This window comes from Ceratotherium simum, chromosome 4, assembly GCF_057802395.1.
Source record: "Ceratotherium simum simum isolate JZ-2026a chromosome 4, ASM5780239v1, whole genome shotgun sequence".
Lineage (NCBI taxonomy): Eukaryota > Metazoa > Chordata > Mammalia > Perissodactyla > Rhinocerotidae > Ceratotherium > Ceratotherium simum.
Window position 1 is genome coordinate 4,151,885 of NC_141903.1, and position 13,288 is coordinate 4,165,172.

The following is a 13,288-nucleotide window of genomic DNA, read 5'->3' on the forward strand; positions in this document are numbered from 1 at the left end:
TTACCACCCCGCTGCTGCAACAGCAGGGTACAGAGAAACAGCCGGGGAAAACTGCTAATCACTCAGTCCTTTTGATTGGCGTTGGGTTCGTTTTATTGGAGATCCCGCTGAGTGAATCTGCTTTGGTTGATGTGTCTCCTCTGAAGAATAACTTTGAGACGTAAAAACACAATTTGAGACATAGCGAGGAGCCCAGAGGCAAAAGCACATCGTAAAATTGCTTTTTCTCCCTTTCTTCTGATTGGCCAGGAATGAGAAGTGTTATCTCTGTAAATCCCTGGTCCCACTCAGAGAGTACCAGTGTCATGTAGAGTCCTGTCTCCAGCTTGCAAGGGGTGACCAAGGAGATGGGCCTGAGGAGAGTGGGAGAGTATGCTCAGCTGTGGAGGGGAAGCAGCGGCGGCGGCTGAGGAACCCAAAGGTATGTGTGGAATGTTTTAGGAAAGGCTACCTAACCCTCCACAGTTCTATTTTGGGCTTTTTTCTTCCCTCCCTCCCTCCTTTTCTTCTGTTTATCTTGAAAGAAGATTTGTGCTTTTAAAAATTATTTTTTCTTTTAATTAAAAAGTAATACATGCTCATTGTAGAATACAGGAAGTTCAAAAAAACAGTATGAGGAATCGGGAAATTATCACCCATAATTTAGCTACTCAAAGATAACTTGCAGTATTTTGGCCTATATTTTTCTGGTCTTTTTTCCTATACATTTTTAGTGTAGTTGACACCATATATGTGACACCACATATATGTTCATATATATGTGCATTGTGGTGTATATGTGTGTGTGTGTGTGTGTGTGTGTGTGTGTGTGTGTATGCACTTAACATTGTAGCATAAACACCTTCCTGGGTTTATTTTTTTTTTTTTTAAAGACTATTTATTCATTTTTTTTCCCCCCAAAGCCGCAGTAGATAGTTGTATGTCATAGGTTCACATCCTTCTAGTTGCTGTACGTGGGACTCGGCCTCGCGTTGGACGGAGAAGTGGTGCCTCGGTGCCTCGGGGCGCGCCCGGGATCCGAACCCGGGCCGCCAGCATCAGAGCGCGCGCACTTAACCGCTAAGCCACAGAGCCGGCCCTATTTTTAAACTATTTTTCTTAATTGTTCTTAATGTTTGTATCACACAGATAGTCACTTAACCATTCTCATAATTTTGGATATTCAGGTTCTTTCCGGTTCTTCTCTATTATAAGACTGTCTTTAAAATATTAATCGGTCTTTGTACCACTGATTATTTCCTTAGAATAGATTTCCTGAAGTGGAACTCTTAGGGCAGTGGATATAAACATTTTAAAATCTCTTGAAACATACTGTGAAATAACTTTCCAGAAAGGATATCCAGTCATACCTCCACTGCCAGGAACATATTCGAGGTCAACTCTGTTGAACGCCTTGTGTGCCCAGCCTTAGGAAGGCATGGAGTGTGGCCCCCACTGGAAAGATGAATGTGCTTTCTGGGCTTTGTGATTAGAGATCAGGAAGATCTCTTGGAGATCAAAGATAAAGCAGCAGTTCCATATTCTAGGCTTACTTACACAGCACTTGCTGCACACTAAGATAGAGACGCCATTATCTGTCATGACAGAAGAAAGAGACCCCTGTATGAGTGGGGTGATTTTGATGTGGTGATTTTGAGTTGGAGCTTATAGGTAAGTACTTATACCATAGATCCAGTTTATTCTTCTGGAATCACTGCCTCTAGAAGCTACCTTGAAACTGTCATTTTCTATTGTAAATCTCTCCAGATCTGTCATAGGTCAAAGGCTACTATTTAATATGATCTTGGTAGAATAATTTGCCTTGACTCTGGTATCCATTCTTGGATAATATTCTTGGCATAAAGATGTATTTTATTCATCACAGTTTGCTTATTTACTTGTGTACCCTCGTTTATTAGAAAGCAAAAGACTTTCCTAGAGCTGTGCCCCCACATTTCTTCTCTCCTGGAAACAAGTTGATCGGGGCTAAAGAAGTTGTATTTTAGACACTCTGCTATGAGGTTACCCTTGCGTCTATTTTTCTCTGTCACAGGAAAAAGGTTGCAGTGAAGGCCGACTCCTCAGTCTCTTGGAACAGTCTGAGCACAAGACTGCAGGTGAGGATCCCAGGAGCAGCATCTCCCTAAGGCCTTCTAGTAAAAATAGCCACTGCAAACTTCCTAATTATTTGTTGGAGTTATGTGGGTGCATATTTGACCTTGTCAGTCAGTCTTTGAGACTGAGTCTAGGTCTTCTCTCCCTAAGGAAGATGGGGAGATACCCTGTCTTGTTCATCATATGTTTCATTTCAGGCTTTATAAAGGCTGAACTTTCAGGACTGTCTGTTGAACTGGAAAAAAAACATTTTTAAATCATAGGGGAATGACACAAATCCCAAGTACCTTCTAAAGGAGCAGGCATGGAAAACCAGACATGCAGACATTACTGTCTTCTCCTAATGTTTTGTGTATGGTTCATACACCTTTAGCTTAGTGTCCCAACTTGTGCTCCTGAGGGATTGTAGGAAGTAACTCTGTCTCTTTGTGCCTAGTATTTAGGGAGCAGTAGAGTGGTTGGTTAAGAGCGTTGCATAGTTAGTAATAGCAACTTCATAGATTGCAAGAATTATAGCTAGTAAAGCTCCAAACATATTTCCTGGCGTAAGTAGGCTCTCGATAAATATTAGCTGCTACTATTACTGTTGTTGTTATTAGTGACTATTGTTAAAATTCGCTAGTTGCAGATGGAAGAGGAGCTTTTATTTAAGCGTGGTGAGATTTGCTTACCGTCTAGTTCTAATAGTTCATTCCCTCCAAGCAAATCTGTTGTGCCTTCTGATGACTATAAAAAGACAGCCTCTCTGAGCCCCCAAGCCTGCTGCCTCGAGATCAGCAGGTTGTGAATCTCTGCCGGTGGCAGATTTCCCTTGGCAACTCCTTATTCCTCAAGGCCAGATTTGAAGTAGATTTACTCAGAGGTGGTTCATTCAAAAATATTCATCTCAGGGGGTCCGCCCAGTGGCATAGGGGTTAGGGGGTTAGGTGAGTGCACTCTGCTTCGGTGGCCTGGGGTTCTCAAGTTCGGATCCTGGATGCGTACCGACACACTGCTTATCAAGCCATGCTGTGGCAGCGTTCCATATAAAGTAGAGGAAGATGGGCACAGATGTTAGCTCAGGGCTGATCTTCCTCACAAAAAAAACCCAAAAAGTATTCACCTTGGTAGTTCTGCAGCTGAGCCTGGTGGATGCTAATGCTCACAGTCTGTTGGTCTGGGGATTGGGGATCTGAGTTACCTGGATAAGCCTGATGAAAAGCAGTTCCCAGAACATAGGAAGCACATGATCAGTGAGAGGTGGTATGACTACAACATTACTAACAACATTATTACTTTTCCTCTCCTATCACAGATGCAGAGATGAAGACCAAGTCTTCACAAATAGGAGCCTGCAGGTGAATTGGGATGTGCATTGACATGTGGCTGTCAGCAGTTCTAGCCAAGTGCAGACCTGGCCCTGGGTTCTGTGTATAGTGTGATATTCAAACTGTCGAACTAGTAGTCACTCTGGAACTGTGACCTCTCTCTGTATAGCTCTGTGACCCTTATATATCCGGTCTAAGAATTGATCGGCCAGCTCATTACACTCATGGTGTTAAAACAGGCAGAGCAAAAGTTTTGTGTTACTCTTCTGTACCTCTTTATCCCCACTCAACCTTGGTTTTCTGACTTAGATCAAGCAGCTTGAGAATTTGGGTCTGAATCCTCATTATCTCACTGCCTAACTCTGTGGCTTTGGGTATATGATTTACCCAGTGTGCTAATCTGTGAAAGGGGAATGACAGTACTTGTCTGGTTGGATTATTACAAAGATTATGTGAACTAATAGTATATGTAAAAGCCCCCGGTACAATGCATGACACATACTTAGTGCTTATTAGTATGTGTATATTGAATTCTAAATTTTTTTCCCCATCTCTCTAGCATGCCCTCACCAGGGATGGAAGAGGCAGGCTGCAGCAGAGAGATGCCGAGTTCCCTTGCACATCTCGACTTAAATGAGTCTCCCATGAAGTCTTTTGTTTCCATTTCAGAAGCCACAGATTGCTTAGTGGACTTCAAAAAGCAACTTACTGTCCGGCCAGGTAGCCGGACACGGACCAAAGCAGGCAGAGGAAAAAAGAGAAAATCTTGAATTTCTAGGGTCCAGAGGTTCACAAAACCATTAGCAGTAGGAGTGGACCATGTTCATTAAGCCTTAGTGGCCTCCAGTTCATTGTTGAGCAAGTTTTGGCCCTGCAGTTTTCACCACCAGCACCCACTCAGCATTCTGGTTTTTATGTTTTCTATGAGCTATACAGACAACTGTGTATAGTATTCTGTTTATAACAGTCTGTTTGAATTCACTTACAGTTAAAAGAAAATTTAAATATATTTATCTATGTTTGTATGAAATTTTATTTCAATAAGATGGAGATTTTCCTTTTTTTTCCTCTGTGTTGTGGGGTTAGGGGTGGGGATTTTTTAATTGTGGAGCTAGTTCTCAGAGTCATCAATTACATGTTTCCAAATGAATTCCATTACTGGTCTTTGACATACTGCCTATATTCACTGAATGTGTAGTGCACAATTCTGAACACAGTGTGGTTATTCCCTTGACCTTTTCTGGTATCATTCTGGAATCCTACTTCTTATTCTGCTATCCCTACCATTCAATGACCTGTCACTTCATCTTGCTGCCTCACCCAGTTAAGAATTCTCAGCCAGAGCATAGGACTTTTGAGGGATATGTCCTGCCATTCTTCTCGGGAATGTGTACATAAACACTCTTAGTTCCTATGCAGTTATTTTTTTGTCCTATATTAATCAATGGAGGTGCCAGGCGTATTCATCTATTAAAACTGACATTGGTTCTCTCACTGTCAAAGATCATAGCAGCAACAGGAAATAGCATCTGTTTCAGTACCCCAGTAGGGGAGTGCACATTCTTGACCACATTGCCCAGGAGCTTCCAATGCAGAACAAAGCTGTGATCTGTCCTTAGTGCATGGGCAGACTCCAGAGATGAGAGGGTGTCAAATGGCAGAAGCAACTAACTGAGGGAGATGACCAAACAAGAATGTTAAGAAAGCTAACTTTGGCCCAAGCTGATTTGAAGGTGTAATGAAAGACTGTGGGATGTGGCTGCTGACTAGGAAAGGATCCTGGGACAGGATAAATAGGGACACCACTCAAACTCTCCTAACTTCTGATTTATCAAGTCCAAAGTTACCTTTCCTTTATTTTAAAATGAAAATGATGGGCTGGCCCCATGGCTTAGCGGTTAAGTGCACGCGCTCCGCTACTGGCGGCCTGGGTTCAGATCCCGGGTGCGCACTGACGCAGTGCTTTTCCGGCCATGCTGAGGCCGCGTCCTACATACAGCAACTAGAAGGATGTGCAACTGTGACATACAACTATCTACTGGGGCTTTGGGGAAAAAAAAAGGAGGAGGATTGACAATAGATGTTAGCTCAGAGCTGGTCTTCCTCAGCAAAAAGAGGAGGATTAGCATGGATGTTAGCTCAGGGCTGATCTTCCTCACAAAAAAATAAAAATAAAAATAAATAAAATGAAAATGAGGTGTGTGTTAGATTTGGGAGTTCAGAGATAGCTAGGATGGAAGGCACAGCACAGGCCTTTAAGCCACTGTTTCCTCGCTAGGTGCCTTTGCACACAAGCTCTTTGAGTTAGAAAGCAGGATGGCAGGCACTCTGTCTGTTCCTTCCATGTCTTGGTGTTGGATGGCACTGACATTGCAGCCAGCTTCACATAAATAATAGCTGTTATTTTTTGAGCAACTATTATGGTTCAGGCAATGTGTGTACCTTCATTTAATTCTCACAGCAACTGAATGAGGTAGGTAATTATCCTCCCCAATTTTCAGATGAGGAAACAAAGGCTCAGAGGAGCAAATAAAGCCACTTTTTGTCCATGGCAGTGAGACCGCAGAGCCCCTCCTCTTCAGTCCTAAAGAAAATGCTGTATTTTGACTCTAGTATTGATTATTTTCCTGTTTTCCTTCTAATGAAAATTAGTTTATCAGTTATGTCCCATCAGCTTAACTCCCACCAGTCTTCTATCTCATTAAATGGCAATTTATTGGAAGTAGAGCTCTATAAACAGGTGATAGTTTGTTTCTCTCTCTGCCTGAAGATAAGAAAGGGGAAGGGCTGATTCTAGAATGTGAGTTATTTAGCTTAAAATTGAGCAGTCTCCCTAGAACGTGAGTCAGAGGCAAATTGTTGTAGGAGTGTGTGGATCAGCAGGACAAGGACTGACCAGTAGGCTTATTTGTTAGCTAATGGGCAGTCGGGGGGAAACAGCCATCTCCCCAGTGCCCACCCTTTGCCCCTGGGTCTTTGGTAAATTGCTTGTCTTGTTCTCCCTGTGCCAGTGGTCATGTGGGAGGGGCATTTGTGAGAAAGTGAAGAGACAAAGTGAATGGAAAGTGTCAGATCAATCTGAGTCTGAACCCGCTTTTGATACAAGTTAACCTCTCTGAGACCTAGTTTCCTTGTGGATAAAATGGGAAAAATCATACTTACTGGGTTCTGAGAAGTAAGATAATGTGTATAAAGGCACACTATCTTATCACGTAGAAGATGATGAGTAAGCGGCAGCAGTTGTTATTAATGTGATGCTGGTTTTCTATGTCATAGGTAGTGTTACAGTGAGAGGTGGAAAAGCCAGAGAGGTGGGGTGCAGATGTAAGCAGAGACAGTTCTTAAAGGAGTGAACCCTCAAGTACCTGAGCTCCATCAAACTTCCACAGCAAGCTGGGGTCCTGGGCATTTAGAGCTCACCTAGGTCCCTTGGGTTTTTTTGCTTATTCTGAAAGATGGGAAGCTGCTGTTTTGCTGGTGTTGCCGACTGATATGGAGAGCTGGGAAGATCCATGAACTTCACAAACTATTGCCATAAATTAGGAAAGAGAAGAGGACTTCTCTGTATTAAGCACTGTGGTCGTGTTATTTCATGTCATCCTTAGCACAGCCCACTAGCAGAGGCTGTGCCTTGCCCATTTCCCCTGGGCATTCACCATTCTATTACATACCCACAGGATCCTATTGCAAGAACCTGCAGCTCTCTGCCTTAACACTTCTCTAGGCTTCTGTGTGGCACAGGCTGGGAGCGCCAGGGAGTTAAGAGCCCTGAGGCAGCACTCAGCCAGTGAAAGACAGAAGTTGAAGAATAAAACCCCGGCCTCCTCACCTCTCAGGTGGGTGCATTCTACCTGTCTCTCCGAGTTCACTTGTGGAATTGAACCTCGGTAGCTCCCAGCAGCAACTTAATTATGTACACTCTGTTGGCTTCCTTCCCTTCCTACTGCATTTCCAATCCCCCTGTCACTGCTTCCTGGGTCAGGGCTGGGACTAGGGTGAGAGGCCCTCACTCTTAGGTTCATGTAAACAGGGTTGACACTTGCATGAACCTAAGAGTGCCTCTTTACATTTTGTACCTAGGCACCTCAGGTATCACCCTAATCCTAGCCCTGGCCTGGGTTGCTTCCTAGTTAAACTGTTTGCACTCAAATTAGGTCTGCTTCTGGGGGAATCCAACCTAAGGCAAATTCTATGGAGAAATTAGTCTCCATGTTTTATACATGGAGAACTGAGGCTCAGAGAAGTGAAGAAATTTGCCTACGGTCATACAGCTGGTAAATGGGATGGGATTTGAACCCATGTCTGACACCATCATAGCTGATGCTCTCTGTACTACACTATACTACCACCTACCTCCCACTCAAGCCACAAAACCCAATGGAAATTTTAAGTTTGGATGGGCTTGTTCTTACCTGTGAGGCAGAGCATCTTGGGCACTAAGTTGATTTAGCAGATGGAAATTGGAGTGAGGGGAAGGAAGGCAGGTAGTAAGTAGATGGTAGTACCACTGGGAAGGTGGAAAAATGTGTAAACCCAGAGTGGAAAGGCTATTGAAGCCATATGTACCAGGAAGGCAGGAAGCTATTTATTTCCTCTCAATTTCAAAAGCCCTGGACTATTGAGGTTGTGGGAGGGTTCTTCAATTTAATAAAAATTTACTGATACCTATTCCAGGTCAAGTCTAGAACCTGGGCCCTGGGCCTCCAAAGATAAATGAGAAACTGTCTCTGGGAGCCCACAGTACAGTGGGAGAAGGCAACAACATAAACAATGATTTCAGTAGCCTGTTGTCAATGCAGTGATAGAAGGAAATCCAAGACACTATGGGCTCAATAGATGGGCTGCACTCTGGGATCAGGGCCAGGAGAAACTTGTCCCAAGAAAGGATCCCAGCATTGGTGATGACTGAGGTGTAATTTAAAGGATGAGGAAAAAATTAGGTGAAAAGGCTGGAGAGGGCAAATAGAGGAGTCATTCCAGATAGATCAGCGTGAACAAAGACCTAACAGTAAGAAGCAGCTTGATGGGTGGAGAGCTGCAAGGCACATCTGGAGTACAAGGGCATGGAGGGAATGGTGGAGAGCTTATTGAGGGCCTGTGTGCCTTGCTGCGGGGCACTGCCAGCTGTGAGAAGCAAGCCTGCGAGCAGCTCAGAGCTGGGAGGGCCTGGCTTCCAGCCCAGCAGTGGTACCCTAGCTGCAGCCCGCCTTTTCCCCAGCTGACTGACTCTCCCCATTACTTAGTTCCTTCTGGACAGCTGGAGATTGGTGCTGAGAGGCTATGAGGGAGCTTGTGAGGATGTGTCCTTCCCCCTGTTGGTCAGTGGCCATCTGGTATCTGAAGAGAACTGCTGGCTGTTGCTGTGCCTCTGCTACAGTCAGGGCTGTCACAGCTCAAGCTGAGGTCTCACAGACCTCAAGCCCAGGCCACCGCCTCCCTCCATAGGCCCTGAAACAGACCTTCCCTGACGCTCTACCTAGGGTGACACCTGCTATCTTGACATGAGTACAGCCATGTTTGGCCGCTCCATTGACCTACAGCCACCAGCACAAAAAGAAATATAAAAGCTGCTTTCTGCGTGGTGGGAACTGGCCCTTCTCCCACGGAGGGAGTTGCAAGTTGTAACATTTCAAGGCTCTTGGAGCGTCGTAACACGGGATGGACTGGCCATCTGTGCCGGGCTAAGACGATAACCAAAGAAAACAATGCACGTACACAACTGCTGGGCTGGGACGCTAGCCAAGGGGCTCAGTGCACATACGCCAGTGATAACCATGTGTGCATGGGAACACTGGATGCTTGCTCTGTAAACTCTGTAACTGCTTATATAAACTGCTGGAGACTGAGACCCGGTGAGAGTTCCACCTGTGGAAGGGACACCTTGCCCAGGACGTGTGATCCTTGCCCAGCCGCGTCGATTGACAGGGCTCTCCCGGCAGTGGGGCGTGGATATTGTGAGTAACTGATTTGATGTGAATAACTGATTTACTGTGAAGTAACTGATTTGATGTGTTCTCTTTTCTGTCAACCTGGTGTTTCTCTTTCCGGTTGATTTATGTCATTTCCCTTCAGTCGATCTGGTGTTTCCCTTTCTGATCGATCTGATGTTTTTCCCTCTTATTATATGACCTATTCGGATCTGCTGCTATCTCAGCCGATGTGGATGTTTTCCCTTTCCAGTCGAGCTGGTGTTTTTTCCCTCTTATTATTTGACCTATTCGGATCTGTTTGCAGACTGTCGCCTTTACTATCCTCTATATAATAAAATATACCTTCAGTCCATTTGTTTGGAGTGGAAAGTGCCTTTTACATCTCCGATCGAATCCCCGAACCTCTTATAACATAATTGGCGCTGTGAGCAGGATTCGATTAAGGAGATGCCTTTCCTATTCAAACGAAAGGTAATTGAAGCCAAGGTGGAAGAAATTCCAGGATGGGAGGACCCTCCCTTTTGCACTCTGGCTGGGGAGTGGGCTCGTAGGTCAGGGTTATGTGAAACTTGGGATGCTCGTCTGCGACGATTTAAATCATTGGATGTGACCAAAACTTTGCAGACAGTAGAAAAAAAGAGATGATGTTTCTTTTCTTGCACGGCGAGGTTGGTATTTATTGACTGCTTATCGTCGGGCTATGGAAGATAGGGGTAAAATACAAGGGAAAAGCTACTTTTGGAAAAGGAAGTTTCAGATTTACAGTCCCGGCTGATGTCACCCAAAATAAAAACTCTTTCCTTGCCATGAGCCTGGCATTCTAGTTTTTTTTGGCCCCTCTTAAGTGACAAATAGAGAGCCTAAATATGTATCCAATAATAATTTGGCGAGCCAGCCGGGAGGCTCTTTGTCCGTGGCTCGGTGGCCCTGGGCCGGGTGGGATGTCCTGGGAAATAGTCCAGCAGCTGGCTAGGTGATTTGCCCTAGGGACTGCTCCCAGTGCTTTCCATCTGACCTGGCACCGCTGACCCTGGGCACATTTTTCTTATGACAGGGAAACAGGCTCTAGAATTATTTGTTTGTTTGTCTATTTGTTTGTTTTTGCTTACACCAAGAACTCCCTTCCCCTCCATCTGGAGTCCTGTCTCTTTAAGAGGCAGGGCTATCCCTACTGGAGTGGGAATAATTGTAGGACTTTTACCCGGAATCTGTTAGATGCATCTATCTGTTCTGTTTGGGATCCCATTTGACTGTCTGTTCTGTATGTTTGTAATTTTGAAGGGGGCAAGGTCCATCTGTCCCCAAGGAGAGCCTTCTGGGCCACCTCTTGGCTAAATGGGCTATATTCAGCTAGGAGCCCATGTCCAAGAAAAAGATAATTTTTTTTTTTTTTTTCTTTTCTTGTAACACCACATGGCCACAATATTCCATAGACTCCGTAGAGGAAAAGTGGCCAAAATGGGGCAATTTCAATTTACCAAAACTGATGTATTTGCTTATGCAATTGGAAAAAGCCAGCTAAAAAGTTAAACCACTAGTGGGAAGCCTATTTTAATCTTTTGAGGTTTTTAAACAAAATCAGAAATACTGTATTGCCTCTTTAAGAGAAAATAATTAAGTAATTAAACATGCCGGCAGCCAAAGCTGAATCTGCTGCTCCTCTCCCCTCTCTTGCTGAGCTTCCCCGCTTCAACTCCCCCGGAATTCCTAATCTGAAATTAAGCAAGTGAAAATAAGTAAACTTTTGAAGTAATTTGAAATTGGGATGGCCATTCTGGAAAATCTGTTTCAGATGAGTTCACCTTAAGGGTCACCCTTAAAAGAGAGGATTCAAAACCTCTCACGATGAAATACAATCTTTAATTAATACACAGAGACTTCTAAATGACAAAGTTATTTCAAAAACAGCTTCCAAAATCTTTTTGGTAACTTGAAGCTTTAAAGTTTTGCTAAATTAAATTGATAAAAATTTATTGAGTCTCTGGGTCATTCCCACATAAGATAAAACATTAAAAATTGGTTACTAAGCATAGATTTGTCTGCCTTTGGTTTCTTATCTCAGAGAAACTAAAAGATGCTTACGTTTATTGATAAACATGTTCTGTACATGTTGAGGAATTTTCTGTGAGAAAATACACATTTCTGGAAAGTCTGTATACAAAAAACAAAATGTATATTGTCCATAAAAAAGGTATAAAAAATAAAGATATTTGTTTGTTTTGTTAAAAAAAATAAATTTGTCCTAAAGTACTAGGAAAAAAAAAGGAAAGAGGACATGAGACAAATTCTAAATGTAAAAAATAAGTGACAAAAGGTTTGTAAAAGTAAAGCTCTGAGAAGTTTTACACGTGATCGAGTTGGCTCAAGTAAGCTGATAAAAAATTAAAATTTGACTTTCTCTCTTATAAAGGTAATTTTCTTAAACTTTTAGTCTACTCTTTATATAGAGATTAAAAGGTATTCTTTTGAGTAAGTCTATGTAAAAGACAAAACACCTATGTTTTGTTAAAGTAATTTCCTATGTTCAAAAGGACTAAAGTCTCTCCCTTAAGGTTTCTATTTTTGTTTTTTGACTGTTTTAACTCTCTGTCTGCCTTTAACTGTTTCTCTTGTCAACTTGATTAAATAAATAACTAGGCATTGTTTCCTATTTGACCAAATGTTTTAAAATCTTTTAATATTTTTGATAAACTTCTGCCAAAATTAAAGTTTTTTTAACTTAAAAAAAATTATAAAAAGACATGATTATGATGCTAAAATACAATTGTTACTGTATTTCATGTTGATGCTCACAGTTCTTTAATTTCTACAAAACAAAAGTATAACTCTTATGCTGATCAGCCGGTGCAAAGTCATGCCATGCACAACCCAGGCTTAGCACAATGGGTCCACGAAAAGAGTGGACACTTGGGAAAACAAACTTCATACAGGTGGGCACAACAAAGGGAAATCCTTGTCACCCATGATAATATTGCCACTGCAGTACAACAATGTCAGTTATGCCAACAGTTAAATAAATGGGGAGTTCCACACCCCTACCAAGGTAATATCCAAAAGGGATTATTTCCTGCCTATACATGACAAATAGATTTTATTGGACCATTGCCAAATTCTTATGAATATACTTATGCCTACACTGCTGTTGATACATATTCTGGTTATTTATTGGCTATGCCAGCTAAAGTGGCCACCCAACAGTGTGCCATAAAACACCAAGGCAAATTCAGAGTGACAACGGTTCCCACTTTACAGGTAAGTTGATTCAAACTTATACCAAGAAAAATTATATAAAATGGATTTATCATATACCTTATTACCCCCAAGCTGCAGGCCTCATGAAACAAATGAATGGATTGCTTAAATAACAATTAAAAAAACTCAGTCATGGCTCATTAAAGGGGTGACACAACCATCTAAGTACTGCTCCTCTGTCAAGGTTGTTACCAGCAAAGATTACAAAAGTGGTAACTGCCACCCATGAGTTTATGACCTTAACCTATTGGCCCTTGACTGAATCTGCTAAACCGCCTTTTCATGCCACGGCCGAAGCGGCTGGATTGGATTTATCTACTGTTCATTCTATTCAATTGCCCCCTAAGAAGCAGTCTATAGTCCCTACTGGGATAGGGGTACAATTTCCCAAAAATACCTTTGGTTTGTTAAAAGGACGCTCTGGACTGTCAGCAAAAGGTATTGATGTACTGGGAGGAGTCATTGATCCAGATTACCAAAAAAAAATAAAATTTATATTATATAATGGTAGTGACACAATACTAACTGTAGAGTCTGGGAAACGAGTGGGACAATTATTGGTGCTTCCCCTCTTGACTCCAAATATGTCACAAGGACAGCCTCCAAGTAAATTAACTAAAAGAGAAATACAAAGATTTGGGTTTACAGATGGATGAAAACCTGGAGCAAAAGTGTGGATGACACATCCACCCAATGCTGCTCCCT

General features: G+C 42.7%; 1 protein-coding gene across 5 annotated transcripts in view; it reads left to right on the forward strand.

The window, feature by feature from the left end:
* UIMC1 (ubiquitin interaction motif containing 1) overlaps positions 1 to 13,288 on the forward strand; it is a 128,954-nt gene that overhangs the window by 114,237 nt on the left and 1,429 nt on the right. For 4 of the 5 annotated variants that reach the window (XM_087429370.1, XM_087429369.1, XM_087429373.1 and 1 more), the window contains 4 exons: positions 250 to 421; positions 2,033 to 2,096; positions 3,389 to 3,431; positions 3,961 to 4,556. In XM_087429370.1, coding sequence (XP_087285496.1) covers positions 250 to 421; positions 2,033 to 2,096; positions 3,389 to 3,431; positions 3,961 to 4,171 — 490 coding nt within the window. In that variant the 3' untranslated portion in view covers positions 4,172 to 4,556. Of the gene's footprint in view, positions 1 to 249; positions 422 to 2,032; positions 2,097 to 3,388; positions 3,432 to 3,960; positions 4,557 to 13,288 lie in introns of those variants that run through there. The other variant, XM_087429372.1, reaches the window with a different exon arrangement.